The 27,960-nt window shown below is 42.3% G+C and overlaps 1 protein-coding gene across 1 annotated transcript in view; it reads left to right on the forward strand.

The window, feature by feature from the left end:
* The first annotated feature begins 13,789 nt into the window (after nt 1-13,789).
* LOC115059890 (heparan sulfate glucosamine 3-O-sulfotransferase 3A1-like) overlaps nt 13,790-27,960 on the forward strand; it is a 28,992-nt gene continuing 14,821 nt past the window's right edge. Inside the window, exon 1 of the mRNA XM_029527636.1 lies at nt 13,790-14,570. Coding sequence (XP_029383496.1) covers nt 14,062-14,570 — 509 coding nt within the window. The 5' untranslated portion in view covers nt 13,790-14,061. The remainder of the gene's footprint in view (nt 14,571-27,960) is intronic.

The raw sequence follows: 27,960 nt of genomic DNA on the forward strand, positions 1-27,960 counted from the left end.
TCAGGGCACTGTCTGAGAAACAAGCCTCACATTGTAATAAAAAAAGCTTAAATCCCGGTGGTTTTGAAAGAGCACGCTGTTGCCCTCTCATAAAAGCTCAAATGTAATTGGACCAGTGCGTGTCTTAACCCCAAAAGATCAAGGGTTAGCAAAGCAGGTACTCATTTGGCATGTCAGGGATTAATTGGCTTAGTACGCTGGTCTAGCACATTATACGTGTCTGGATCAAAGTTCTGTCCTAATACATGATTTGTAATTACGGTTTTTCGAGAATAAGAAAGAGACTAGGAGAGGAGAGAAGAAGCATTTGGACTTGACATTGATGAGTTGGAGCTGTGCATGACACGAGGCAGCCCCAGTGGAAAGCCTTCAGGTTTGTTTAGGAAGAACTGACATCTCGAGGAGTTGCCATATTGCAGCATTTGGAGACGTTCCATCTGTCTGCATCACTACACACTCATGCAAGTAATAAAGATTGATTTAAGTGTAATATAAACTGTTATAAGGCGAGGGCACAATGTAAACACAAGCTAAAATGAAAATATATCCACAGTGTACACAGCATATCTCAATCATAATACACAAATGTGCACTAAAACATCTCCTTTGCCCTTGAAGATGTCAATCCCCTGCCAAGCTGCAACATTGTAAAAGGAAACAAAGAGTGTCTACTTGTATTTAATATAAATATTAAGCACAACAGAGGCTGGCAATTTGTCACAAGGGTTTATCAGAAGGTATCAAACATAACAATGTTATGTATGTTGGTTAAACCATATTTGTAGTTAATTACACATCGGGTCTTGTTTTTGTAGTTCTGGCCATCGTTTCCATTGATAATTATAACACTGCAGTCACCAAAGTCAATGCAAAGGCATTTGACGGGGCAAGAAACAAGCAAAATGTATTCTGTACACCGATTAAACAGAACTAGGGCTGCAACGTTCACTAAAATGCTAGCATCCACATTCTAATGTTCTCACAACAATAATGCCAATCCTTTTTAGCATGTTAGCTAATTAGCATCAAACACAAAGTACAACTAATGCTAAAGGAACGGTTGTGAGGTTTGGATGTGTTGGATTGTAGTATTGGGCAAATGTTGACGTGATGATGACGGCATTTGAGGAAAAGACAGCGATCACCATCGATTAAAGGAATCCACCTTCTGGGTAGTCATAGTCAAAAATGGCAATCCATTAAACCCTCCATCCATTAAGCTGTTGCGATATTAGTCTGGACCAACGTGGTGGGCCAACCAACAACATTGCCATCCATAACGATATGTCACTAGCGTGTCGAAAAAGAGCCTAATTTAAGCTCCGGGCAGCTTTTGGAGCTAAGAGGCCATTTAGCTGAACAAAGCAATCCCACGAGCACTTCGTGTGTGGCAGAATATTGTCTCTGTTGCTACAGTACTTGAGCAACTGAGTTGTAAAATGAGTTATAATCAACGTTAAAAGCACTGCGTGCTGCAATTTCACAATGGGAAATGTAGCCAGAATAATTTACCATGTTGGGATAATATGTGCCTCACCATTTTCAACAGGAATGCAGTAAACAGTACAAATAATACCCCCTCACAGGAGAATACAGAAGAGAGTAATTAGATGTTCGAGAGCAACCCCCAGTGCAGTTATATTTACAATCAGAGGTGATGCACAACCATCCTGAAATAAAAGCCTTAATGTTCTCTCGCCCTGCTCAGTAAGTATATGGCTGCACACAATTTCAAAGGCAAGATGGTAAATCAGCTAGGCTGACAGCTGAGGGTGTGCGTACAAAGGTTCACATTTGCTCTGGAGTGTTTGTGCACGTGTCTATCTGGGTCTGGACTGGGTGTGGCGTCTGTGCCCTGCAGACGAGACGAGGGATTCATCCTGTCTGACTGCGGCTTATCACTGGACTGGCTGTCACCTAATGAGATATTGGCAACCCTGCATTTAAAAGGTGGAGGCCACCAAGATAAACATGCATGCACAGCAGAATGACTGTTGGCTAACTATTGATTTGTCTAGAAGAGTTTGACCGTAGCAAATTCTTAAGTTATAACTGTCCCACGTCGTTTCCTTGATGCTTAGTAGCTGTGCTAAGTTTAAAAAATAATAATAAAGACAGGGATTGTTATCATTGTTTCTGCTCTTCACTTCCACGTTTGCTTTAAATCTTACACACTTTATTGTCACATCCTAGTGCTGGATGCATCAAGGAGCAGCTTACCCCCATCGTGTTGACATTACTCTGAGCTCCCTCTGAGTTTCAAAGCGAGACTACAAACGTTTGGAGCCCAATGAGCCATGTCCTCGCACTAATCTTTCGAATGTCAAGAATGCCCAAACCACAGTGACAATGAGTGACAGTCCACATTTAGAGGATCATCCCCATTAGCCCTCACTCTGCCCGTATCCATCGCCACATTCCTTTGTAGGCAGGATGTCAGGAGGGAGCTGTACTAAATGTGATACATTAGGTGCCAGCGGGTAAACAGAGGCTCCCAAAAATGTTATTAGTGCACTTTACTATGAGATCTAATGGGAGTCCAAATACAGGATAAAGGCTCCAGCATGTGTGTTGCGGTCTTTGGATTACTACATGACATTGAGGGGCATTCTTTCCAAAGACGCAGGCCCGGAAAGATGGATGCCGCCAACTGCGGTGGGATCCCAGTTCATGCAAAAAGCAAGAGACCTAATCTGTGTTTCTTAAATAACGCAAAAATGCATGTGTGTGTGTGTTGTGTCTGTGCTGGTGAAGCTGATGTTTTTCCAGCCCATCTGGAACAGTCACAGTCCCTTCAGTTGCCCTCCGTCCGAGAAGTGGGTGGCTATCCACCACCGTGACGCAATGACAGCAAACATTACCTCTGATTGACAAGGTGGAGTGGGTGCCTTGGCTTGAAATAACAACACCCCAGACTGTGGATCACACTATCTGGGTCTTCATGGGATGAACACATAAATAGTTTAGTCATTTGCTGGATATTACGCAAAAAGAGTCAAACAGTTGTGAATAGGGGACTAATGTCAGTTCTGCTGTGACATAATCAGTTTATGTAAATGTACAATTTATTTTAGCCCCTACCTTTGTTGTTATTAGTGAATGCTGCTGACAAATCAGCTAGCCTTTTCTCCCGCTAAAATCCATATGTCCACCCATCGCCGCCATTAATCACGGCTAACAAATACTAAGTCCTCCCAAAGCCGCCAAGCACGCAAGCCGCCCATGAAAAGCCTCATCCAAACAGACTCCGACATAAACCCCAGGATTTCCCAGGTGTTTGGGAGGCATGACATCACGTTGCCTTTCGTTTGAACACAATGAGGACTTTGAGAGGTGCCGGTGAGAACAGTCGGCAAAACAAGCTCCGAGCCATACATCAACAAAAAGGCCCCTTCTAAATAATATGGAAAGTAGAGATGAGAGCCAAAGCAGTTTGCAAGCAGCTGAACCCAGTTAACGCCTGGAAAAAATTATAGAAACATTTTGACGGGCAGGGAGGGGAAACACCAATGTCTGACAATTTGGAGGGGTGTGTGTGTTTGATGACAGCTGAGGCGAAGGGCATACATATTCAAAGAAACAATGTTCTTCCTCACAGCAAGTCCATGTTAAAGACACGCACTTTTTTTTGTTTTGTTTTTTATTCCAGGACCTTGGAAACAACTGGCTGTTTGTGTACAAGCCGTAAGCTGTCAGTTTTACCTTATTAAAATGTCATTGACTCTTAAACTGCATATTTATGCGGTGTTAACCAGCGCCTGATGGCAGAGCTTGCACATAGTTTTCGTTCTGGCTGGCAGGCTGAGTCAGACAGACTGTGTCACCCAGAGATAAGCTTTATTACACAATGCATGCACGGGGGCCTGTTTGATTGATGCTTCTCCATTATTATTATGTTCTGGCTAGGTAATGTATTCCAGGCTTCCATAAAAGACCAGTTCTAAATTAGTTGTGTCAAATTGTGGCAGCAGAGGTGTTGGCCTTATCTTTACTATCTGTACATTGAAATGAGGTTGCACTGACATTGTGGTTGGGTGGGAGAGAGGGAGGGGTTGCGGGTGCAGGAGGGAGGTGATCGGTGCAGTTGCAGTAGCAAGATGGTCAGCAAATCGGGATCCCGGTAAATTAAAACCATTGAAAGTCTCTCTGTGTGGTTGTAAGGTATTAACTGAAAAAATAAAAAATGAAAACTAACACATACTGACAGAGTTGAGTGCAAGCTGATGTCGTAACGCTAATCTATTTAACTCCTTCTTAACTCAGCATCTCAATCAGACTCATAATTTTTAGTTATAAAGCAGAGGCCTTAATTCTTCTCATGCATCTGTGCTCTCCATCCTCATTATATATGAAGGGGAGTTGACAGAACCTTGGCCAGACTTTCATTTTATCACTCTCTGTCATCCGACGAGCAGTAAAAGTGATATGATAGGTCGTGTTACAACGCCATATTTTATTCCCATTTCCCCTCCTCTGGCAGCTCATCAGAGTGAGAGGGGATCGCTTCTTTTCGCTCAGATGTGAACCTTTGCGGTGAGGTGTGTGAATGGAATGTAGCATTTTGACCAATCTGACAATTGGAGGAAAAAATTGAGAAAGTACGGCACCTACACACAGACACACCAGTGCTCCATCTTTAGCCCGTGTGGGTGGAGGTAGCAATATGTTTGGGACGTGGAGGGGAGCACTCCAGGGAACCATCCACATACCTAACTGTTAGCCCAGATGTAACTCTGTTCTTTGTGTCAGAGCAGTCACATCTGTCTCGGCTCAGCGATCAGTACATGTGGGTGTCTCTGTGTGTATAAATATGCCTGTGTGTCAGTTTCCCAGCATATGTGGCTGTGTACACGAGTCCGTCTGTGTGTACACTATTTGTCTGCATGCTCCCTGGTGCTGATGGATCCCAGTTAATGTTCTGCAGCACAGGGACTCTCATCCCTTAATAGTTTTAGCAGTTTCACCCAGCGAAGTGTCCACCTATCTTCAGGAAAGCCCAGGGTGGTTACAAGTCGAACAGTTGAGCAACATTTATGGCTTTGATGGCTTCGCTTACTCTGCAGTGATTAACTTTAAGTGAATTCGTAGTAAAGATAGACATTAAAGACCGAGTTTCACAGTTGGTTTGCTACCCCAAACCAAAGTGTACATATATATGTGTATATATATATATAAAGTGCTTCAAATGTTGGCTGAATATACAACTCTGATAGACTAATACAATACACCCTCCACCATTATTAGTAGCTGGGCACTAACTATATTTTGGATTCCCCTGTGATTTATTGTGTACTGGGTTTTAATAGAGAACCAGTTATACACATTAGAAAATTAGCTTACTCGCCATTTTAGTAAATTTTTTTAGCCTGCTAAATTGTTTGTATAAAAATAACCCTGGTGAAGTCATTGGGTGATCTCAGCTTGGCATGCAAAACCTGCACTACATCCAGTTCATTAGTCTGAAAGATGTAGGTGCTCACTAAGCAGGCTGCACCCCCAGAATCCTTGTGATCTGATAAACCAGATGAATTTCCTTCCTCTGTGTGAGCCCTAAAAAGTTCTCTTTACATTCATGTGTGGTAATGGGCAATTTTCTCCGCTCAGATTTTTCAAACATTTCAGCGTTCCCATGTTACCACCACCTGTAGGACCTGTAGGACATGCATCCTCATCCGCCTGCACGGGATAAACCAAACAGGAACCCGCTCATAGAACAGCTGCTCTTTAGTTCTCCTCGCACTAAAGCTTCACGGCAGTCAAACAATGCAGCGGCATCAGCTCTTTCCCAAAGGACCCTGGCACCTCAAACGCTGCTGTGACATTTCCCAAAGGGGTTCCAAATCAGCCTCTTCAAACTTTACATCCAACATTTCATGTGCAAGGGTCAAAATGAAATGAGATGACATTTTAACATGAACGCCAAGCAACAGACAAGATCATTTAACGTTACTTACAGCGCAGTTACATCATCCATTTCAAGCTCCAGCAGTGTCACGGTGCATTCATTCATTTCAGCTGAACTACTGATTGTTTTCAGCATCCCTATTTGAGCTTCTTCTTTTTTTTTTTCCTAACAAGCAGCTACAATATGCAAATGTGTAATTTATGAAGAACCTTGCAAATGTATCCACATGAATGGAAATAAAGCTGCTCTTTTCTTCTGAACTCGCAGCTGAAGTCTCAGGCAGCTAATTGACACCACGCAGAAAACACTATATCTAACATTTACGTTTAACCCATTTTTAGGTCAATGAGAGGTTGTGATTCATGGGGAGATTACGTCTGTTTAAAAAGGGAGCAATGAAAGAGTTCTCATATCCAGCATAACTGAAGCACTGCGAGCAGCAACACTTTCATCATCATTCTGACAGACAGACAATTGCTGTATTTTTCCAGGCAAAACAATCATTTTGAAGCAGTGACGACAAAGAGGTTAGAAAAAGACACACAGTGGAAGCCACATGCAAACACAACCTTGTCCCTGCTTTTTGATTATGTGCCGCAGCTAACAAGGTATCATTCACGCTTCAGCTGTTATTATTGAGTCATCCGGGGCAGAGATTTAATTACACTTCTGAGCCGTCTGGTAAAATAAAATAAAGAAAAAGAAATCAACAAATAGCAGAGTGCTCGGATTCTTTCAAGAGGTGCCACGGGGGCCCAGACACTGACATTAACAAATAGTTTTCATTAGATATTTTCCATCTGACCAGGCGGGATCTTCTCTGATGTAAATATTGCCAGAGTGGGATGAGAGGTTAGCGCCTCACCTACAATTGAAGGATGGAAAAAAAAGCCCCCTTATCAGCAGCCAGAGATGGAGTTTATTGTCCGATTGACAAAGAAGAATCACCTCAGAATATAATTTCCTTCTCATCAGCCCTGTTCAGTAATGTAATTTAAAATGTGAGTTAGTGGTCATATGAAATATAACCACCAAACTGTAGCACATCGCTCCCTAAACTTATTAATTGGAACTGTTCTAACGTAACAAAGCGATCCAACTGTTGCCTTTGAGTTATTTTAATCATTACCACCAAACTTTCTAATGGATTGTAGATGCAGGGAATCGTTTGGTTGCTTATCAACACTGCTAACAAATGGCTGTGTATTAGTGTGTCTCATGCGCCTCAGAGTGTCTGCTGGCAACATCAGATGTAACATGATCCGTTTCGACGTCATCCCACACACACTCACAGACACGCTCTCACTGCCAGTCATCTTGGTTCTCATGACCTCTCTGACAGAGGAGAACCACACTGTTTTGTTTTGTGTGTTTTTAGAGTTTGTGGTTTTCAACCTGGGTGCACCTGAGAACAAAAAAAATCATCTTAAATCTGACAGGCATAAAAGGTTTCGAATTGATATCACGGCACATCTCACTAGACGGACCAGGACGGGAGGGAATGTCTGAGGGAAAATGTAAAGGAGATAAATCTTTTTTCCAGTCACTTCAACCATCCAATTTGTCATTAGCAATGGAGCCCTCTCCAGTAAGGCAATATCCGCCATAGCTAGCACCACAGACGTATGTATGGCTGCATCTCTACTCATATACCCTTTAAGGTGGTCCTTAATGGGAAGAAGGGTGGGCCAGGATCTCCAAAAACAGTCTCTCTTAATGCAACACACTGTCTCCTTTCCTGACTGTGACGGCAGCTACACCCATCGTCCTTGGCTTTGCTTTGACCAACAATTATTGTAACTATGCACAATAATCACACAAACTGACAGACCTGTTTGTCTTGGAGACCAATCCACGTCTCACATATCCATCACTGCAAGAAGTCAGGGTTGACTTGCACCTCACTGGCTGAATGACGCACAGACCCAAGCTTGTTCGTGGACGGAGGTTGGAGGTGTCATTGGTGGGGTTTATATCATTCTTTAAATAGGTGAGAGGGAATAAGGCCAGGCGCGACGTAGCAATGCGTGTGCAAGACATGTGCTAACTGTGCAATGTCACGCTCTGAAAAGTAGCTTTAAATGAGTCTGATTGCTATGATATCATCAAAGAGGTGATTTAAGGCCCAGTTGTGGTTGTGCAACATGCCTCAAAACCACAACATCACATATTCAGTGCTAAAGCTAATATAATTTCCATATGGCCCGTGACACTGTAGTTTGTCAGCGGTGGGACATGAAACATGGTCATTTGCCAAAACAAAGATTGCTGCTGCTGTGCGTGTAGTCAACGACATTGGGCCAAGACGATTCACCAGAACACAAGCAGCACAGAAACGTCATACCATTGTTGCAGCCAGGCAGAAAAACACCTGATTCAACAAATGATTGCTTTAATCGATTCTGCTTGGTCTCCATCATCGCATTACGACAGCAAACAGCGTGAAGATATCCAGGCCAGATTGCAGGCCTTAACCCTCAAACCCACACAATTTCAGGCTCAGTTAGCAACATAATTAATTCAAACTCACAGTTGGAAGATCTGTGTTTTGTGATTATGCTGCCCTGTGGTGGCTAAAAAAAAAAAAAAAAAAATAGCCTCTTTGGATGTATGAGCAGATACTTATCTACAGGAAATGGAAGATCAGACTTCCACATATTGCTTTTTAATGAACACAGCGTGTCTCTGTCCAGAAGGGCTCTAATGGGCTTGCATGTGACACATCATCTGCACTGGGCATTTCAGATGCCAATATCAATCCCATATCACCCAACACCATCTCCACACTTTTGGCCTTGCACCAGGCACGACGCAGGTTCAAAAGGTCAACGTGGTGCACATTTGTTCCTGGACATGTGTAATGATGCTATCAACTCTTCCTGCAGATCAGTTATATACAGCGGACACTGAGGGCCAAGTATTAAAAAAGACAAAAAGGTATTTACTTTAAACCGTAAACATACAATATAAGGGGCGCCCCAGCGGCTCACCTGCTACAACGAATATCCTGAAGGCTTACTCCTAACTGCAGCATGTCATCACCCCTGTCTCTCCCTGACCTTCCTGTCCCTGTTCTATTGCAGCCGTCCAAATAAAGGCCAAACAATGGCATCGCTTTCCACTTTGGACACAGCTTTTGCTGAGTAAAGCAGTTAAGTTTAATGCTGAACTCGCCACGTGTCCTCTAGACTCGAAAGTAAACAGCTGTTAATGCTAACTGCAGCTGAACTTACAATGAGCTCCTTTAACCTTGATTAAAACGACCAATTTTTTTAGGTTGGAAAATTGCTTGAGACGTTTTGGATCATTTAAATCAAACTCGACTAAACATATATCTCCAACCTTAGCTTATCTGTGTTTAATCCATTTTTGCTTATTAAATCTTTACAGAATGTTTTCTCAGTCAGTTCTTACTCTGAATGAACAACACACTTTGGTTATTTATCCATGAGACTTTTCTAGATTCGCGTTTTTGTCCATTTACTTTTCACTGTTACAAAGTCACTGGCCCCCACAGTCTTAATGAAGCAGATTATTTTTTTTTCTCCTTTTTTCTCTCAACTTCAACTTTGTTGGTTATTTACTAATGAATATTTAATCTTCGGGAGAAATACTTAATTTGAAACCAAGTGGTCCAGGGCTTTAAGTAAATATTTATCTCACTTTAAAACAATCCAGATTTTTACTTCTCTCGTGAAATTTCCCATGCGATGCATTAAAGTGTTGAGTTTCATACTTTGGCTTGACTCAGTCTCACCATGGCATTACTTTCCAACGGTGCCGAGTGCATTTGGAGATTAATCTGGACAACTGTTCTCCTGTTTGTGATACATCATAGCCAGCCAAATGTGGCATTAACCTTTTTATGCCCACACCAGCTTGTACTTAAACAGTATGATTACTGACCCACAGTGATGGACGTGCAGCGCCGCAAACATCCAACATGAGCAGTGTTTTCCTCCCCACCCCTCCTGCCTGGCTCATAATCAGCTGCATCCTGCTGCCTCTTGGAGGAAGGAATGTGACACAAAGTGTAACTCGCCACACACAAGCTCTGTGTAAGTCATTTCTGAGACAGCAGCACATGATTTGGCATCACGCGTTACTGCACAACAAGTTTGATTAATTTTCACTGAGTTCATGTGCCAGCAGGCATCATCCATAAATTCAGTCTGCTTTTATTTTGAAACATAACCATGTGGCAAAGTCATTTTTTATAGATTTATTTGGCGTAGATTTATGGCATATTTAAAGAAGCTGTAAACATCACCCGCTCATTTAGACACAGACCGAACGCCCCAAATTTGAAAAATAATTGATTAATGGAGTATAATCACTTGTGCGCTTCACTCAAACTGGTTGTGCGTAGACATTTTGAGACTATTTAGAGTAACAGACCACTTCAAATGGGCATTAATCTGATTAAGAGCGCAATTTATTTGGGTTTCCGTGCTCAATAGAGACCCTTCCTGTTGAGCACACGATCTGCCAATGAAGCTGAGGAACCCAACCTCAATGAATGGCCAACAGCTGTGTATATAGAACGAGTACATTTCCTTTGGCAGTGAAAAAAACAACAACAAAAAGAAAAAAAAACACCCTGTTTCAGTAAAACACTGAGTCACCGCTCACACACCATATACATGTGTGCAAATAGTCTTTGAAATTTTCAAGTGTTCAGAAGGATTTAACCTTTTTCTCTATCGTTTTAGCGTGTAAATATGCTATTAAATAGGTGCGAAGCCATCTGGGCAGCGCTGTAGAAATTCAATTACGTATTTTTTAGTTTCCTCAAATTCTTACAAACTGAACTTTCATTGGGCAGCACCGTTTCAATGCAGCTCAAAATGAGATGGTTTTAAGAGACGAACTTCTGGAGCCAAGGGGCTCAGCTTGTGTGGAAACTTGTGACGCTGCTTGCAGTTCAAGCATGGAACATGCCATAAATTATAAACACAATTTCCATGTGTAAATCTTTTTTTTTTTTTTTACTAGCTGCATCTGTTTCCACCCATGTTTGCCCCACAAAAATTTGACAACACTGATAGATATATATACAGAAAAGTTTTGAGCAACTTATGTAATTGTTATTCCATTAAAACAGACCGGCAGCCCAAAGTTGAAGATGAATATCGTCTTGAAAATAAATAAATATACAAATAAGCAGGATTTTATCGCCATAGATTTCAGGTCGAGAAACGTAAAGCCGTAATATTGGTAGTAAAGATGTCTCCTCCAAACTGACAGCTCCCAAACCTCAGTTCATAAACCTGTCTAGAGATTATGTGCATGGCTGAGACACACAGACTAACTACTTGGCCAGCTCAGCAGTGGAAACACACTGCGCTTGACAATATTCTGACTGTTGATGATGCATTTGAGAGCGTAAACGTGCAAGCATAGGTATGGTTCATTCATTTCTACGAAAAAACAATCAGACTCAGACGATCCTTATTTGGCTTCGCCTCGGTGCTTGCTTGCTTTCCCATGGCATGCTCTGAGAATTTATTAAATATGCAAACTAAATGCCACAATATATTCAGACTATGATAAACTGTTTTTGTTTGTTTTCCCTTTCAACTTAAAACCGTGACTCTCCATCCAAGATTCCAAAACAGCTGCGTAAGTGTAACCATAGTGCTGCAATTTGGATAAATAGTGAAGATGAAAGCCGAATTACGTTTTTACATGCCTTCTAGACTGCTTGCACATTTTTCTTAAAGCACCAATGTCTGGGTGTGTAATTACACACTAAATGCTGTTTTCTTGTTTTTTTGTTTTTTGTTCTGTTTTCTTTTTCTTTTTTTTTTCTTTCTGTTAAAGGAAGTATGTGTCGCTGCACAAACATTAAGCCCGACTGAAAATGGGTACATTGCACAAAGCACACCCCAGATTTAGAGTTCCTGCTCAGACGCCACTGAGAACAACAGTGCTATTAAACTAATCAATGGTCTTTATCGGTGGAGCCCAACTTTTCTGGCTGGCAGTATGTCTTAAAATGAAGCAGCGCCTGACCCCTTAAATTTGATATGAACTGTGAGTTGGGAGCAGTCGAGCCAAAGTGATTTTTCTTTCTCACTTTACTTCTTTCAAATAATTTTGAGAAGCCTCAAAGGATAAAATTAGCAGTGGAAAGTAACTTAATATTGCTTCGCATGGAAGCTACTATACCTGTGCTGCTTATATTTCTAACCCAATTCACTTCAGATGTTAATGCACACAACAAAGGTTACTTTCCAGATTAACTTTTCCATTCAAATTCTCTGAAATATGACAAAGATTAAAGTATCCTACTTAACAATATGGAGCAGAGTTACTTATTCAGTTAGCTCCAAATTACCTTACACATGACTGCATCATTGATAACAATCTAATAAATAAAGAGCAATTTTTCTGCATCACACACTTTTCTCTTTTACATTCAAAGTACATTTTACTGATAAGAGATAAATTGTGTGCTTTTGGTTCAGCAGGCTGCCACAAAATAAAAGGTTTCTGTACATTGCACACGACTTCCTTCATGAGTGAGATTTTTGATTAAGCACTTTTATTTGTAACTTTGTACTTTAATACTGTGGTGTTAGGGTTGTTTTTTTTTTATAAGTCAAGGATAAGTACAAATATCCACAATTCCACACCAAACTTTAGTTCTTAAGGGATCTAAAAAAAAAAATAAATAAATAAAAAGACGTGAGGTTTGCATTTTCTCCCTTCACATTAATCATGTCTGACCCCTCAGATTTATCTTGTGGCCTCTTTTTGGAGAGGTCCACACTGACAGGTTGGGAACCACTATGCTGTCACACCTCCTGTATCATTGGAGTATAAAATATATGAACAAATAAATTAAGTGTGTGAACAACAAGGCGAGAAATTTTCAGTATTTACTCTGCCGTTGAAAAGAAAGACTTTTTATTTCTTCAGCAGTAAGATGAGAGGAAGTGTGAAGCGATTCGCTGTGAGGGAATGGTGGGTGTCCTCAGCTATTTGAGGGGGCTGAGCATCTCTCCAGTGTCAGGCAGACAGAGAAAAAGACATGGGGTGTGATTTGTTAAATGCGGGACACCCCCTTGTATTGTTTCGACAACACGGGGGGACATCTGGCACCGGCAATACAGCTCAGTGTTGAGGTCTCCATCTTCTTTCTCGAGCAGTGAGCTGTGCAGCATTGAAGCACTGCCTGCATATTCTCATGCTAATACCCAAAGAGGCAGGAGCAGATGTGAAACATTTGGTTCTGTTCTTGTTCACTTGTAAAGAAATAATGTTCCCCGTTATCATTTCACTTTTTTTCTTGTCTTTCCATGTGTCGTAAAAAAAAAAGAAAGAAAAAAGAGTTCATGGCAGAGGCCATCTTCTTTGGTGGCCTGACTTTAGCTGAAGGCGACGGCTCTTGCTGGAAGTAAGTGGTCTTGTGGGCGAAATCTGAAGATCTGAGGAATAATTCTGGCGTCTCGCAACATGTTGCTGCAGTGAGAATTTTTGAGCGTGGTTCGCTAAACAAACATACATCTAAAATTACCCCTGAGAGCATGACAGCAGCTTCCAATCGCCTGCTCAGTTTGTGTGCGTTTGACTTCATGTATTTTAATGCACGCTGTGCTTCTCGCTGTCTTTGCGCTTTTAACGCCTGATCATAAAAGCATTAAATTAATATATGTAGTGTGTGTATGTCATGTTTCTTTCTACATTTTTTTTAATGACTCACTAATTTTGTTCATGAGAATTCCCTCTAATTTGCCTGATTTGGAGCTGTGCGTCCCGCCTACCTGGAAACTCATTGGTTTCCATCTGCTCCCCTCGTCATCTGATTGGCCAGAAAAAATGCCTGTCAAGTAACCTGCCGTGCCAGACAAGTTTACAACTCCACACACGTGCGGCTGGTCCATCAGGGCTGCTGCCATCCTGCTCAGAGAGACCGGACCTGGGTGGCTTTTCTCACCTGTTCCCAGCAGGTGTTTCCTTCTTCTTCTTCTTCTTCTTCTTCTTTTGTTAATATTATTATTATTATTGGTTTTTGGGTTTTTTGGTGGAGACGTGTTTTCCACCACACACTGTGGATGAACATCCACTCCTTGCCTTCTTCATGGCCGGAGGACTGAACAATGTGTGCCTAGCATGGCCGTGGCTCCAGCTGAGACCACCCAGGGACCGGTATGGCTTTTAGCCGCAGCAGCAGACCGGACCCCCCCGGCCCGGCCCGAGGCATCTCCAGGAAAGCGGCGGTCATGCTGTGCTCCCTCCTCACCTCCCTCTTCCTCCTGCACTGCCTGGCCGGCCCCTGCAGCAGCTCTTCACCGTCACCGGTCGGAGCCTCCTCTTCTTCCTCCACCTTCTCCACCTCCGGCCGGGGCTCGGTGCGCACCAAGCGGCTGGTGAACGGATGGAGCGCCGCCGGAGCCGGAGCCGGCGCGTCGCGCACCTCGCCGGTCCTGCCGCCTCCGGATTTAGTCTCCTCCCGGAAAGTGTCGCCGAGGTTCGCAGGTAAACTCAGTCCGCTCGGGGAGGGCAGCAAGAAGCTGCCCCAGGCGCTCATCATCGGGGTGAAGAAAGGAGGGACCCGGGCTCTGCTGGAGTTCCTCCGGGTCCATCCGGACATCCGAGCCGTCGGAGCGGAGCCGCACTTCTTCGACCGCAACTACGAGAACGGCCTGGAGTGGTACAGGTGACCCAAACTCACTGCTAAAACCAGCAAATTAAAACTGCCATCATCCAACCGAGGTCACCGAGGCTGTTAAATACAGATGAATTCACGGCCCTCTCCAGTTTACTGGAATTAGCCATTAAATCTGGCATGATGAGAAGTTGTGTTTTCCCAACTTTTTCCCTCTCCAGCTGCTTTATCACTGATAAAGACCCGGTCTGGGTCTGTATTTCACATCTCAACCTTTAGAAAAGTAGCCAAATTGCGGCTGGAAGAAGCCCCGTGGACAGCCAGTTGATTTATTAGCCACATTAGGCCTGCTTTCATCAGATCTTATCAGGCTGCCCATTTTGATGCATATTTTAGGGCTGACTGGCTTTAAGTTTCTGTGGTCAGGCCCATGCTGGAATCACCACTTCCCATCTCCATTAATCTGAGAAATAAGACGAGGTTGAATCAGAGCATTTGATATTTTAGACAAGAAATAAATTCAGCTTTCATCTTTGGGGGAGTTTATACCTCATATAAATCAATCTGAAGCTTTTTCTTTCTTTGTATTTTGTTTCATTTAACTTTATTTAATTTATCAAAAAAACTTGCCTTTCTGCTTTAATCTTTTTTGGGGGAAGATTTATTACATTTAATTAATCTTATGTGTTTCATAAAACCTAGAGTTTTAGCATATTAGCTGTGATGAATTATTAATCTGATTATTAACACAGTCTATGGAAATCTGACAGTGCTCCTCAAGTGAACCAAATACATACTGGAGCTTAACTTAATGCTTGCACAAGCTAAATATTAACAAAGTAAAAAATGCCTTATTGACAGGAGTTTAAGGAATATTTTACTGCTGAGTAAGTTGACATAGTTTATGGTATCCAGAGTAAACTGCCCCCAATTGTAATTTAGAAAATCAAAGACTTTATTGATTCCAAAAGTGCCTTTTTAAACAAAGTTTTAAGGAGGGACAGAAGTTTGCAGCGTAGTTAGCGTAGTTGGTAGTTAGTATGCTGAAGTAGCTGTTTCGGTCTGAATTTGTTTTTCTAGAAAACAGTTTTGAGTTCTGCTGACAAAAGTGAAACTCCACATAAACACACATTTATTCTCCTGCAACTTCCCCGTGTCCTCGTGGAAGAGTACGCTACGTTTTCCTCGCTCAAGTTGGATTTGTGATTGATTTCATCTGTCACTGCGAGTTTGTGAGTGAGTGTTGTGTGTTCACATTTCCACAGGCCTGTGGGGAATAATGGCTCTGCCTCTCAGTGGTTCTCTGTCTAATGGGCCATTGCCGACATTGCAGCTCTGTTATTAAGAAGGATTAGGGCCATAATGAAAGGTTACCTGAGTGTCTCAGGAGGTATAATTCACCTTTTGATTGAGTTAACACTACACACAGCACCCACTAAAAGCCCGGGGACAAAACTTTTACTCTCGCTCACCGACAACTCCCTTCAGACCCTTCTGACTCACCCCCTCTCTTCCCCCTCAAACGCTCTGGCTCTCGCCCATCTCCCACTCACACACCTCCCTCTTTGTGCCTCTCTGAGAGTGAACATTCTCTTTTCGCCATCACTCTTTCACACCCTTCTGTTTACCTATTCATCCATTGTGAGGGTTTATATCCATGAGGGTCCCATCTATCCCGAGGAGTTGCCAAGATTCTCTGGAATTTGGACCGTGCCTCCAAGGACAGGCCTCGGTGCCGGTTCCCCTTAATGCCGTCCATTTAAAACAGAAGGACCTTTGAATCGAAAAGAGGGATAAATAACAGTTAAAATACCCCGGCCCACTCTGCAGGAGTTCACCTTGTCAGTTCTTCTCAACAACATCCGAGCGTCTTCCTGTTTAAAGCTTTTGATTGAGTCGCGTTCATTTGAAGTTGTTGGCTCGAGGTCATGTCGACGTGCTGTTGTGTGCTTTAGAAGTGCTTGTAAAAACCAGGAAATGAGTCTAATTGCGTCGCTAAATGTAAGCAGCCCTTTGTCAATATCAATATCTCTGAGTCGCCGTCAGAGGACCGGGAGCCTCACACATATCGGGACATGTGAACGTTTTGAAAACTAATGTGGAGGCTGAGGAACAAACTCCGAAACATTAAGATGCAGCTCCACACATGTCCAGTATATGTTGAATACTGTCCCAGAAAATAAAATAAACAAAACAAAACAAAAAAAGGCTAGATCGCTTGGTGTTTTCACAGAACAAGGACAGATTTTCTGTGACTAATCACTGTGTCCAATTTGCTTGAATTATGCAATTCCTTTCATTAGCAATAATGAATATTTCAAACATTGAAGCTTCCGTCTCGGGAGACTCTTTGTTTATTGTCTGGGCTGATATGTGTCCTTAGCATGAATCACTCGTCTCTGTCCCTATGGGAATGCGTGGAACATATTTTAGCACCTCTAAGCTCTTAATGTGATGTGGCAACATTTCTGGCTCTCTTTTCCAGCCTTTTCCCAGAATTATACTTGTCTGGCTTGTATTGGAATCTTCATTAACTGCCCTAAAAAGTCAGCCGTGCACCCGAAGCTATGATGCAAAAATCTGTAATTTATGGAGAAGGATAAAAGTTGCTGTTTTGACGCCAAGGCTGTCAAAGTATGAAACACTGGTAGCTTTGAACTTCTAGCTTCACTTTTATATTTACAAAAATCATGTTCACCATCTCCATTTATTTAGAAGTTAATAATACCTTCAGCCATTTATTTTACTTTATTTTACATATCAATGGCTTTGTGGGTTTTTTTTTGTTCCCAGTGAAAATATTGAAGATATTGTTCACCATACATGGGCTAAAGTTAAATACAGTCAGTTTTGAAAATTGACAAATGCTGAAACTTTTTTTTTTTTCTAATGCTTTTTTTTTTTTTTTTTGTGGGGGGGGGGGGCAGTTAGAGGTGTATGCTTGTGTACTCTTGGTAAATTCAGGTCTTTTTGCTAAAGAGGAAACCAACACCGAGGCCAAATGCCGAGTCAGTCGGTGTTAGATTTCACTACACGTTTCTCAGCGGTGTATCTGTATAATCACATACAACCTGCTAGGCTTTTGTTGTGGAAATGGACACTCAGGGTGAACAGGGAGGTCAAGCACAAGCACGGTAAACTAAAGCAGAGGTCCATGACATAGAGGAGTCACTATTATGTTTTTTGGACTACTTGGGTTGCTCAACATCCAACTTTCACTTGTCTAGACCCGACCCGATGCAGTTCCTGTTGGAGGTCTATAAACCAGGTGGCTCAAGCGTCACCAGATCCCTAAATGGTTTAATTACTCCTCAAAATAAACATACAGACAATGCACTGCTAATTCTGCCACATGCATATTTATCTAGACACAAACAAACAATCCTATTGCATGCAGAAGTACACACATTCCTTGTTTCCTTTATCTGTGGCGACAGGCATGACACAGACAAGAACTTGGAGAAACAGATAAAAATCCAGGTGTGTGGCAGGTTGTGTATCTGCAAATGAGAGTTGGTGTATTCAACTCAGCTTCCTGTTTAAAGTTTTCCTTGCAGTATGTAATATTTGAAACCACGAGAAAGCATTACGAAATGAGTACACTCGAGCCGAAGAATCACATTAAATTAGGGGTTTCCCTGTCCATAAAACTGGCCTTATTTGAAAGAACGTTCTGTAATGGTAATAAAATAAAGGGTATTAATCATAATAGCAGTGACCCAGCAGAGACTTGTGTCAGAAAGCGGCTCCGTTGTGTAGCCTGAGTCTTATTTCCAAGCCGAACGGCGGTCTGTGTGGCAGGACGGGTTCAGATGTGGCTATACGCAGCAAATCCAAGATTGTCTCTCTGTTTCTCAAATACAATCTGAGACCCAGATGTAAATAACATGGGTCCAGTCTGTGTTCAAATTCCAGAAATGCCACTTTTTCTTTTCTGATTAGCATTTCCCGACATTAGGCTTTTTCAGTTGGTTTGTTGACACAAGCCCCTTTTCTTTTTTTCCCCCCATCGAATAAATTAATCAAATTTGTCAAGTGCACACTGAAAAGTTCCCAAGAATGTCTTCATTGCTGGCTGTGTTTGAGAGGCAAATCTTAAACTGGCTTTGTTTTTTTGCTGCCTGATGTTTTACATGCCACTCTTAGTGTGGAGAGTAAACCAGCGGAACGCATGACACAGCCCTAAATGGGAGAGGCGGCATGATTAAAGTAAAAACCAAAAAGAAAGAACCACTTCAGCTGTGTGTCTTAACTGTTGTTCCTACAATTAACTAAACACATTGTAAATTGTGCGACACACAAAACTGACATGTGTGTATATTTATTGTGCATTTGCACCCAGTGATCTTGACAAAACCAGACACCGGCTGGAACATGAAGCCAAATTTAACAGTGTGTGTACACTATAAGAACATATTTATGTCAGCTACAAACTAAAAGCTCCTCCAGTGTGCTTTAGGCGGTCATTGGTGCTCTTGCATGTAACCCAGCCAGGAATGACATGTTCCTCAGAGTTTTAAATAGAGCCGGTGAGTTGAAAATAGGTTGAGTCTTCACCACCCGCTCCCTTTGCACAGCTCTATACACCAACAACTCTAAAACACTCGGCCATCTGAATTCATGTACAGCACGAGGAACTTCCTGTTATGTTTTTTTTTTCCCCCCTGGTTTTAATTATCTAGCTGTGCAAACCATTAAAAAACTTATCTCCACTGTCTCGCTAAAGAGGCTTTGAAAGGAGCTATTAGTTTTAGCTTTTCTCTACTGCATAGTCTAAAAACAGATTTTACCCATTTCCCCTGATTGATTTATTCTGTTTTCCATTAGAAAATACTAATAAGAAATGGACAATATTTAACGGCTTGAAATGGCTTTTCTAGTGTAGTTAGACTTTTTTGTCTGCAATGGAACTTATTTTGGAAAGATTTATATACAGGAAGGAGTTTCTCAGTGTGCATTTTCTCAAGTGCTTTCCACACTCAGTGATTTTTCTCTGGTCAACTTTGTAATCTATCTGCTCTGTCTAAAAATCCAAAAACATTTGTAAGAGTGCTTCTTCAGAATTTCGATGGCTCCATAATTTTAAGAGTACGACTTCATGTGCAAACGTTGAGGAAGGTTTGTGAAAGGCAGGTGGAGTGGAGAGAGCTGGTGGAGGTGGAGGGGTCATGAGTGGGGTTTTAGAGGGCACACAAACAGCAGGTGTAACGTGATCACCAGAGACCTCCTGAGCATGAGCTCTGAGCTGCACCAGGATTGTGAAAGTGATTATCGTGGGGTATAATTGTAAAACCGGGACACTCACCTCCTGCTGAAGGCATGCAACCCCACCAACGACTGTAGTCACCCCCACCCGCCTCCGCCAACTCCTTGACCTCCGCCACCCCCACCGATATCTTTGCATGCCCTTAGCAGCTGACCCTAAGAGGCCCCATGGAGGGGAGATAGATAGAAGTGCGGGACCTATCCAAAGTAGTGCCTGTCAGCAGCTGCCCTCTGGCATGCTGGGAATCTGCCCCCCGATGGGTGGGTGAGGAAAGGCAGCAGGTGCAGGGTGCTCTGTAGACACCACCTGGATCTCCACCAGATGCTCACACCTGATGCATTCACCTGACACACCTAAAATAAGAGCTGTTTGTTGTCGCCTCGCAGCCAAGCAGGATGAAGGTGGTGTAAATATTTCAGGTGTCAGAGATCACGATCTCCTGGAGCTTTGATGAACACGTGCAGAAAGGGAGTTTGATTGATCACGGGGGGGGCTGCCACAGAATATGCCACCCTCAGAGTTCACAATGCCAACAGATGGTACTGTAACATTAAGATCAGGTTACATTGTTTCTGGGATTCAGTTGTTTGTTCACTTTTGGGTTTCTGTGCAAACTACTCAGCAACCTGTTTCACCCTGTCGTATCTCAGACCCATTTGGCTCAGCAGCTGTCGGTCCTTTTATGAGGTATTAACGGATACATTATGCAGCATTTATTCTGGGATTCAAATTTCAAAAAGAGCGCTTGAGGTCACTTTTTATTATCACAACTGTACAAAAATATATTGTTCTCTAAAGCATCAATGCTCTGTTATCATTTATATCGCTTAATGTTTCTGAAATTGAGATGTTTGACCTTTTCAAGATGTTGATTTTTTTTATCTCTGCAGCTCATTGTTTTATTTTCAGGCGATATACCTGAAGAGCTTGAACAGTTTGTAGCAGTTTTCAAGCAATGCCCACGAACTTCAGTGATTGATTTTCCTTGAACTTCTTGGAAACCTGCCAGCTAATGTTTTCTCATATCACAGCAGTTGTTGCTTCAGGCACGTTACAAGTAGTGGGACTGAAATGAAAAAACAAGAATAACGTTTTCAATTTTTCTCCTGTGCTATATTTCTGTTCCTCTATGTCTCTGTATGTATGTTTTTTTTTTTCTTCTTGGCAGTTCAAGGTTGATGGAGGTTAAGTGTTATCCTTCAACAAACACAGACTGTAACCCTACCATTTGGCACTGGAGAGTCAAGGGGCTTTATACGAGACTTCTTCCTGTGCACTTCATAGAATCAAGCTAAACAAACCGCAAAACAACCTCCAGAATTCATCCATATCAAGACTTTCAGAGCATTTGCCCGACTGCTTTAGGATTTCAGGAACATCCAGCCAAACCCATGTTATTTGGGCACAGAAGGGCTCGGTAAATGATGCATAGATGGAGCATGTACGTGTTACAGCCCTCAGTGGTGCCGATTGGCAGGGTAAAGCAGCGCCTCAGCGTGATGGATATCTCTTTCCCATCTCACAGGCAACAGCTTTATCACAGGACAGGGAACCCTCCGTATTTTCCACGAGTGAGAAAAAGAAAGAGACAGAAATTGGGGGAGAACCATAGTGATGGAAAGCCTGGGAACCAATAAAAATAAGGAAGCCCTCTCCTCTTGGGTACTCCATTTCCTGTTCTAACTGTAGTGTTTTCTTTAGAATACTTCTACTACATGTTTTGGGTTTTTTGTTTTTCTGGCAGACATCTTCACCTCGTTTTTCAAGTTCCTTTAACATTAAAAAACATAATTTAAGTGTTAACTGCTCTAGGAAGTTTCTCTTTCCAGTCTTTTATTTCCATTCACTTAGCAGGAAAGCATTTACTATTTTCAAGGTTTTGTTTTGTTTTATTTTTTTCAGCCAAAAATGGAATAGTTTTCCTTTCTGCCCTTGCGCTTTAAGGCATGGACTCTGACACACTTGCCATTTGTGCTATCTGCAGCTGCCTGTGTGGTGATAGGATGGCACCAAACATCCTTTTTCTGGGGCTCCACTGGGACAGGGCTACTGCCAATTGCCCTGGCAGGGTCTGCCCTGCAGACACGGGCAAAGCCTATGCCAGCAGCACCTCAGGCACAACCTCTATTTGACTGCCCAACCTCTGTCCCCATGCAAAAACCGGAATTACACTTAGCTGTTGCTAAGCTTCAGACACAAGTGTGTGTGTGTCTCTTGGAGTCCATCTCAAATGAGGGATTGGCATTTTTTTGGCGCGGCTGGTAAAGAGGCCAACAAAATATTTCCTTCAGATGTTGTTTTGGAGCTTTCAGCACATCTACATCCAGTGTATTCTGTGTATTCCTGCTCGATGCAGAACAAAGAGTCGCATGGTGGTGCAGAGCGAAATAAAACATGCTGAAGATTAGGGTTTGGCAGCACTATAGACCGCGACCAGAAATCCTGTACAATTTTTTAAAACAGCTAATAATGGAGGTGGTGAATGGAAAGAGAATGAAAGAGTGGCATTTAATCTGCCTTGAGAGCTACTTTATTCAAACAGAAGCGCTGCAGATCCAGTGCATGTGCGGTTTTCAAAGGCTACCTGGTTCCTCAAATACAAATCCAGCTGTTCAAACAAATGCTTTACATAAAGTCTGTTATATTTCTAATAAGAAAGGTTGCATAGCACAAAGAGCCATTCACCGTGTCATATAGCAGGAATTCTCCTCACTAAGTATCAGTAAAAATGTGCCAAGTATTGTATGAACTCATACAGAGTGCAGATTTACCCTCTGTTTCTCTTTCATACAGTCAAACAAGAGTTGTAAAAACCCCAGAAGCTCAATTTTTAACTTCCACTGTCATTTTATCCATTTGGAGAAAAGATGGTGTACAGCTTTTGCTAACTACCCCCCCACACACCTCACACACAAATGTCAGGCTGCTTGATTAAGGAGAAGAATCTGTTAGAAAATGAGTTTGCCACCCCAGACCCGTTTACTGATAGATGGAGTGCAACAGCACAGTCTGCGTCTTTTTACATAAAGATGGAGGAGGGTGATAAAGGGTCGCTGCAGCACAGAGGCTCTGATTGATATGCCCACAGAGGAGTGCAGGGAAGCCACCCAGTAATTCGATTAATCTTAACCTGAACACTAGTAATTGCTACTGTAACTAGGTCTGACTGTACATTAGACAGGAGGGAGATTGCTGTCAGAGAAACATGTCTTTCTAATGGAAGGAGGAAGGAACATCCTCAGTGCTGTGGAGCTACACAAAAGGGCTTTTCCTTTTCACTGTTATCCTTCTTCCTAAAGATGAGAATTTGCATGTTAATAAGGAGAGCAGGGAACCGACTTCCTCCATTTTGGGACCAGCATGAGAGAAGCGTTAGATGAACTACAGCAGGAAAATTATGGATGTAAAATCTAGGAGGAGCTTTTCACTGGCATTCAGTAGACACTTTCACACAGTAAAGTTGAATAAGAGTTCTACATTTTGTGAAACAGACTTATTTTCCTTGCTACTGTTAAACAAGATGATCCATAACCTGCACATCTACTGAAATATGAAACTAAATTTACCTGCTGGTTCTCAGGTGTAGTTTAGCTTTGGGCTTCTGGCTAAAGGTAACATTATCTGTCAACCAACATTTCTAAAGGTCACTAATTAATTAACTAATTAAAACATACTTTAGAGTTTTACTGTTTCCTTTGTACTTTGCACTTCTTAAATAAGCAGCATATGATACATACATTTTTTTTTATGTAGGAGGAGTTTATAGACAGGAGTTCCTAGTGTTGTCAGTCGCTTCATATTTAAGGAAACACACAAAAGTGAAACTATTCCTTTAAGGTTGTCTTAAGGTCTTGTGTTTGAATGGCAAACAGCTGAACATACAAATTTTAAGCTTCACACTCTCTCTCTCACTCACACACACACACACACACACACAGAAACATAAGTGCAGTCCTTATTGGCCTCAATGATCCAACCAGGTCATTGTTTCTTTGCTCTATTGAGTCAAGCTCCCATTGAACTCCAGAACAAATGCTTTTGGATTGTCAGAAATCCTTTGAACACACCCTGAGATATTGATCCTATTGTCTTCTGCAAGAGCACAACAGTGGTGAGAAGGTGTTGGCCTGTGCAGACAGGAAGACAGGACTTTTTATGGGCTGGTTTTTACGCATCCCTCAGAAACAGGACACCTCGAGAACCACAGATAAATCAAGTTTAGAGTAAAATCTATTTTTCCTTTTCACTCCTCTCTCCTGTCAGACCAATTTCTTTCTCATAAACACGTGTAAAGCATCCCTCCCTCCCATCACTGACTTCAAACTGGTCCACCAGGCTCTAGATCCGACACCAGGCATTGTTTGAAAACTGACCTTGTTCTAGCAGTAACTTGTGTTTTCATTCCTGCATTATTTCAGTGGTTTTTATTTCTGCAGCTGGCCTGCTTTGGGTGAGTGTTGGTCCTTTTGGAGGGCGTAGGGCGTATCAACATTGTGGAGCCTGTGGGACTTGACTTGAGCCCAAGTCGTTTTAACCATCAAACATGTGGCAGGGCTGGGCCTCATTATATCATTATGTTGTCAGGGCGATTGTTTATTCTGACATGTTCGATTCACACACAGTCACATCCTCCCCTTGCAGACACATCATCAATAGGGGCGGAGGAAGCCGGTTATTTAGAGCCAACCACCAGCATGGAAAGATGCACAAGATATAACATTCACAGTTGTCTCGTACGGTGCACGCTTTGCCCAGCGCAGCTCCCTCTGCCGCCTCCTTGAACGAACCCCCATCAATTATTAATCCAGTCAATTAGCAGGGCTGCATTATTCACCAGGAAGCTGTGATCACATCCATTAACAGCGCTGCCTTGCCTCATTGTGGCTCTCCCATGCGGCACTGACACAGCCCACTGTCCCATTCATCCTGCGTGCATATTTAACCTCCAGATTGTGTTTCCAGCATGCTTCTGATAACTTTCCTTTTTTTTGGCCACAAACAGAGAATGCCTAACACTTTAATCATGCAGATCTAAGCGAACAAAGAAAAAAAAAAAAAAAAAAGCCACTTCAGTGTGTTAAACCAACGTAAAGGTTTCTAATCGCTGCAATGCTCCAGAATTGATATCATCAATGATACAATGTTTAAAAAAATCTGACTGGACAAATGAAAAACGCCTTCTTTTCGTTTGAAAGGAAGAGGAAGTAATGTTTCTGCTGTCCTCCCACGGTTTCCCAGACCTCGACGGACACAGCAGTGATCCCCAGTTGCTTGTCACTGGGATTTATGGGCCCTCAAATCACTGACCAGCATCACTTCCTGTTTTTCTGTATTTACCGGACACACAGGAGGGCGGCCACACATTTGATAAAAAGTGATTTATTTTCATTTGCTTATCTACTTAATTGATGTCCCCCAGGCCTCCCTGACTGCCATAATTTCATTACACAAACAATTTAGAGAAGTTTGATTAACACAAATGAGAGTTCAGGGCCCCCACTGGTTTGCATGTTGTTCCTACACATCGGGAGTCCCGCTTCTCCACGCACTGACTCCAGCTCAGCCCTCAAACGGTTATTAATAATTGCTCTCTGCTCAGGATTGACAGCACAAAGGGAAAAAAATGCAGTTATTAATCTGTAAATCATAATGAAATGTTGCTGTGCCCATTTCACTTTGATAACAAAAGTGCTTCATGTGAGAACACTTGATTTGTTCTAATCAGCACACTGTAATATAACGTGTTTCACACTTTGCTAAGCTTCAGTTCAGTGGAATGAGCCGAAATGTGGCTGATTTAAAATCCGTACCTTCAACCAGATTCTCATTATGGCCATAGAGATGCAACTGTATTGATTGTGTTGTTTAGGATTCACCACGAGCATTGATTTATGGCCCTTCTGAGACAACTGGGTGTAATTAGGCTCATATTGTCAAGGGTTCACTCTACTATCACCTCAGCTGTAGTGCTGCTCATTGATAATTCTGGGCTTTGTTTGCCCCACCAAGTGTTACGTGACCACTAATGGAGAGGCCAAAACACACACACATAAATATGCATGCACATACATGCACACACAGACTCAGTGTCTGTTTCTGACATACTGTTTATTACATCATATTATTTTCCACTCAGCCCAGCACCAGCAGCAGTGAATATTCTCTTTGACCGCCCTGTTTCTGCTCTTATATTTCATTTTCTCCTTCTTGCATCCAATTGGCTTTTTAAACAGGGTTGGTTCTGGCAAGGCGTAAATCCAGCAGGAGGGATTTCCCCCTTACCCACAAAGCTTTTACTTCTGGCAAATGAGTACCACCGTGTGCATTTATAGCTCTCCCTGATGAACTCTTGGGTGCACATTACAGCAGAAATGGCCCTTTAGAAGAGCTCTTCTGTGCCGGCAGGTGAATGTGCAAGCACGCACATTCAGACACACACAAAGAGATGTACGTGTTTGCACTCAACATATAACACGCTCATGGCACACATAAACAGACATTCGCTCTTATGAAGGACTTTATTAACCCAAGTAGTTGTTTGCAACACTTTTGCGTCACCATTTATTCTGTAGGTTTACTATTACATTAGAGGCCCATAATGTAAATGAAAATGTGATTGAACGTGGTTCATAATAGCCTCCATTCCACTGCCATGAATATGAATGGGATTAATATGCATTTCGTTTTGGTTTGCTTCTTTTCTACCTAAATGTGTTCTCTTGAGTGATCGTGCACACCCAGCCCCTCCTCATCACTGTCTTACACTCTATTTATTTGTTTTCTAATTGTGATTTGGACTGACCGTGTTTATTCATGCCGCAGCCTCTCTCTGTATGTACGGCACATCCGTCATTCAAGCCTGGCAGAGTTTGACTCAATAACGGCGCAAATATCCAGCTATTATCTCGCAGTACTCCCTCAATGTTAATGTGTTTTTGGGACAATTAGATCAATTTGAGACATTGAAAAATAACCCTGCTGATTGATAACATGAATCATCAAACCCATATCTCCTCCCCCTTGAACACCTCATTTGCCGCATCTGTGACAATGTGCCAGGGAACTGCCTACACACAATCACCTGCTCACACAGGAATCAGGTTATGGCACCAGCCCAGTAATCAGCTGAGCTGTTGGTGAGAATCAGAACATTCGTTATTGGAAAGATACGGGAAAACAGCTACGTAGGCTTTGCCTCCATAATGCTGTACATAAATACACCGCAGACCTGCTAATAAAAGAATGAAGTGCAACATCCCTCATGGAGATAACTGTTAATCTATAGCTGTTCAAGTGTAAGAGCCTTTTTAGTCGGTCTTCTAGCTTAAAGCTTAACCATTTCAGCACTCGAGGTAAAGTATAAAAACGAAGCATAAATTGTGCAGAATAACTTTGGCTTAGAACCGTTATTTTGGCTCATGGCTCCTCTCTCCTTTTCCCTGCCACTCATGATTAGGGTTGAGTGATACAGTATGGTTGAAATCCGTGTCTTGATATTAATAAGAATATTTTTGATATTCATTCTTGAGTGCTGGTCACCCTGATGGTGGAGTACTTTAAGACCAAATGAACACCACGTCAGTGTTTACTCCCAGATAAAAATTATGACACATGATGGGGCAGTAGTTCATGAGTTCCATTGGTGAGAGATCACTTCCAGGGATTCTTACTAACTGGTCTAAATGACTACACATATGGTGACTGATATCAGTGGGCTGTTTTAACTCGCTTTACCAAGCCAGGGAACAGAAGAGCAGAGAAGTCAAATAGAAATAAAAGCCAGATATATTTGATTTGGCACATGAGCAAAATCTGTACTGATTTTTAAAATGGGTCATCATTTGCGTTGGTGGTTTTTTGGTGCCAGCAAGCTTCTCTGTTCACTTTCCAGCTTCAACAGAGTACCCTTTTAGCAAGAAAAAAACCCTCCACTGCTCTATACACATAGTCCTAACCCTGACAATGAGGCTTTGCCCTGTAATTACTTTCTATTTCTAAAACCATCCGTCTTTTCTCACAAGAGCTGACAAGCTAAAGCATTAGCACGTTGTCAGCGGCTCGTCAGACACCACAGTTCTCTGTTACACTTCATATTATCTTGCACCCTGAATCCAGCTTCTCAGATGAAGTTACCTCTCTACAGTCTGGGGAGGAAGAGGAGGTGTTTTCCTGTTG

Source organism: Echeneis naucrates, chromosome 19 (assembly GCF_900963305.1).
Source record: "Echeneis naucrates chromosome 19, fEcheNa1.1, whole genome shotgun sequence".
Classification (NCBI taxonomy): Eukaryota; Metazoa; Chordata; class Actinopteri; order Carangiformes; family Echeneidae; genus Echeneis; species Echeneis naucrates.